The 1746-nt window shown below is 37.5% G+C and overlaps 1 protein-coding gene across 1 annotated transcript in view; it reads right to left on the reverse strand.

The window, feature by feature from the left end:
• DESI2 (desumoylating isopeptidase 2) overlaps positions 1-1746 on the reverse strand; it is a 73035-nt gene that overhangs the window by 18930 nt on the left and 52359 nt on the right. Inside the window, exon 2 of the mRNA XM_023518555.1 lies at positions 1671-1743. Coding sequence (XP_023374323.1) covers positions 1671-1743 — 73 coding nt within the window. The remainder of the gene's footprint in view (positions 1-1670; positions 1744-1746) is intronic.

Genomic DNA, 1746 nt, shown 5'->3' on the forward strand with positions numbered 1-1746 from the left:
GGCAAATCTTTATAACCAACACTTAACGTGTTTTAACATGTGTGCTGTGTTCCCAGGAGCTAGCATGGAATATAAAGACAGTATGAACATCACACTGGCACATGTAAGTAATCCGATCGTTTTCTTTATATTAACTAAAATTGATTTGTATTGTTCAGGAATAACTTTTTTTTGGCCAGGGCTGGGTTTGAACCCACCATCTCTGGCATATGGGGCTGGCGCCCTACCCTTGTGAGCCACAGGCGCCACCCCTGTTTCAGGGATAACTCTGAGTGAACTACAATAGTATATTCAAAGAGATCACAAAGATTGCCCCTTGAAGCAAACAAGACACTTCTGCTATAGGTTATGATTCAAAATGATGTCAGCACAACCCTGCTGAAATGAGCTGTATGATTAGTCTTAGGCAGACCACTGCTAGTTACAACATGATCAAGAACAGATTACTCTGCACCAAGAGTGAGAATCAGAACAAAAGAAAATGTTGAAAATATGCTCAGTTTGAGCGGCTCTTAACATACTTAGCATAACAAAAGGCAGTAAAAGTAACAAGTATTAAAAGGGCCGAGTTAATAAGAAAGGACATCATTCTTGAGAAAAAGCAACAGGTAGTGGACATCAGGCTTTGTTAAGTGATGGTTTTAGACTTTAAACACATACTGATAGGTCTACAAAAACCAATTTTTTACTAAAACTCCATCAGGAAATTGGTATTTCAGGTTTGATACTACACAGCACCAAACCCTTTCCAACCAAAATGATTGTTTTTATCATGTTATTTTCCAAATAGATTTCTTAGGAATATATATGAGATCAAAACAAGCTGTCTTGGTACAATAGTATCAAAAGGAAATACTTTTTAAGACAGTATTTAAATAAAAAAGATAACTGAATAAATGTATACTCTGGTATTTTCAAGTATTTTCTCCCCAAATACATCTTGCTTTGGAGATTTTTCTAAAATGTGCTATAAACAAATATGGGTATATTTTCTTCTACTTCCTGTAATAACATGGAAGTGATAAAAAAAGAGAATTACATGCTATGATGTGCTTCCCATATTCTCACACTCCCCCACCCCTATGAGACTGAAGCACTCCTTCCCGCAGCTACTGGGACTATAGGGAGTTAGCTGCTCTCTGCTGAGTTCTTCTCTGCAAATTGCCCCTGGCTAAAGAGAGTCTTCTCACTCAAGGTTCATGTTTGTGGGGCAGCAGATATCCAAAGACTGGCCATCGCCTCAATTCAGACATCTTTGAGAGGCTTTCCCAAATTCACAGGTTCCTCAAGGGATCAACTGAAACATTTGTTAGGACTCTAAGAGAGACAGTTCAACTTCTTGCTCTGTCTACCCTGCTTCATTCTTCCCCTCCCTGGTCCTCATCCAGACAGCACTGCCCAGTAAATACACTTCCTGCTTGTATATTTCTGTCTGAGTCTGCTTCCCAGGAAACCTACACTGCATTGTTACCACTGAATGTTATTTAATGTATATAATATTTTCCATGGAAAATATATTTCATTATCCTTGTGCTTGGACAAACAAATTAACTCATGTAATAAAAATTTGTCATTTGTTTCAATAAAAAATAAGAGAATTACAATTATTTTGAATCTTCATTAAAGTACAAAATCTTCGGAAAGTATATTTAGGCTGTGTGTACACGTACCTCTGCCATAGACTTCAATTCCTGAATGAAAAACTCCAATTCCTATGGATGAGGTGTATTCGTTCATCCAGTACTT

Source organism: Otolemur garnettii, unplaced genomic scaffold (genome assembly GCF_000181295.1).
Source record: "Otolemur garnettii isolate 467f Iridium unplaced genomic scaffold, OtoGar3 scaffold00141, whole genome shotgun sequence".
Taxonomy (NCBI): domain Eukaryota; kingdom Metazoa; phylum Chordata; class Mammalia; order Primates; family Galagidae; genus Otolemur; species Otolemur garnettii.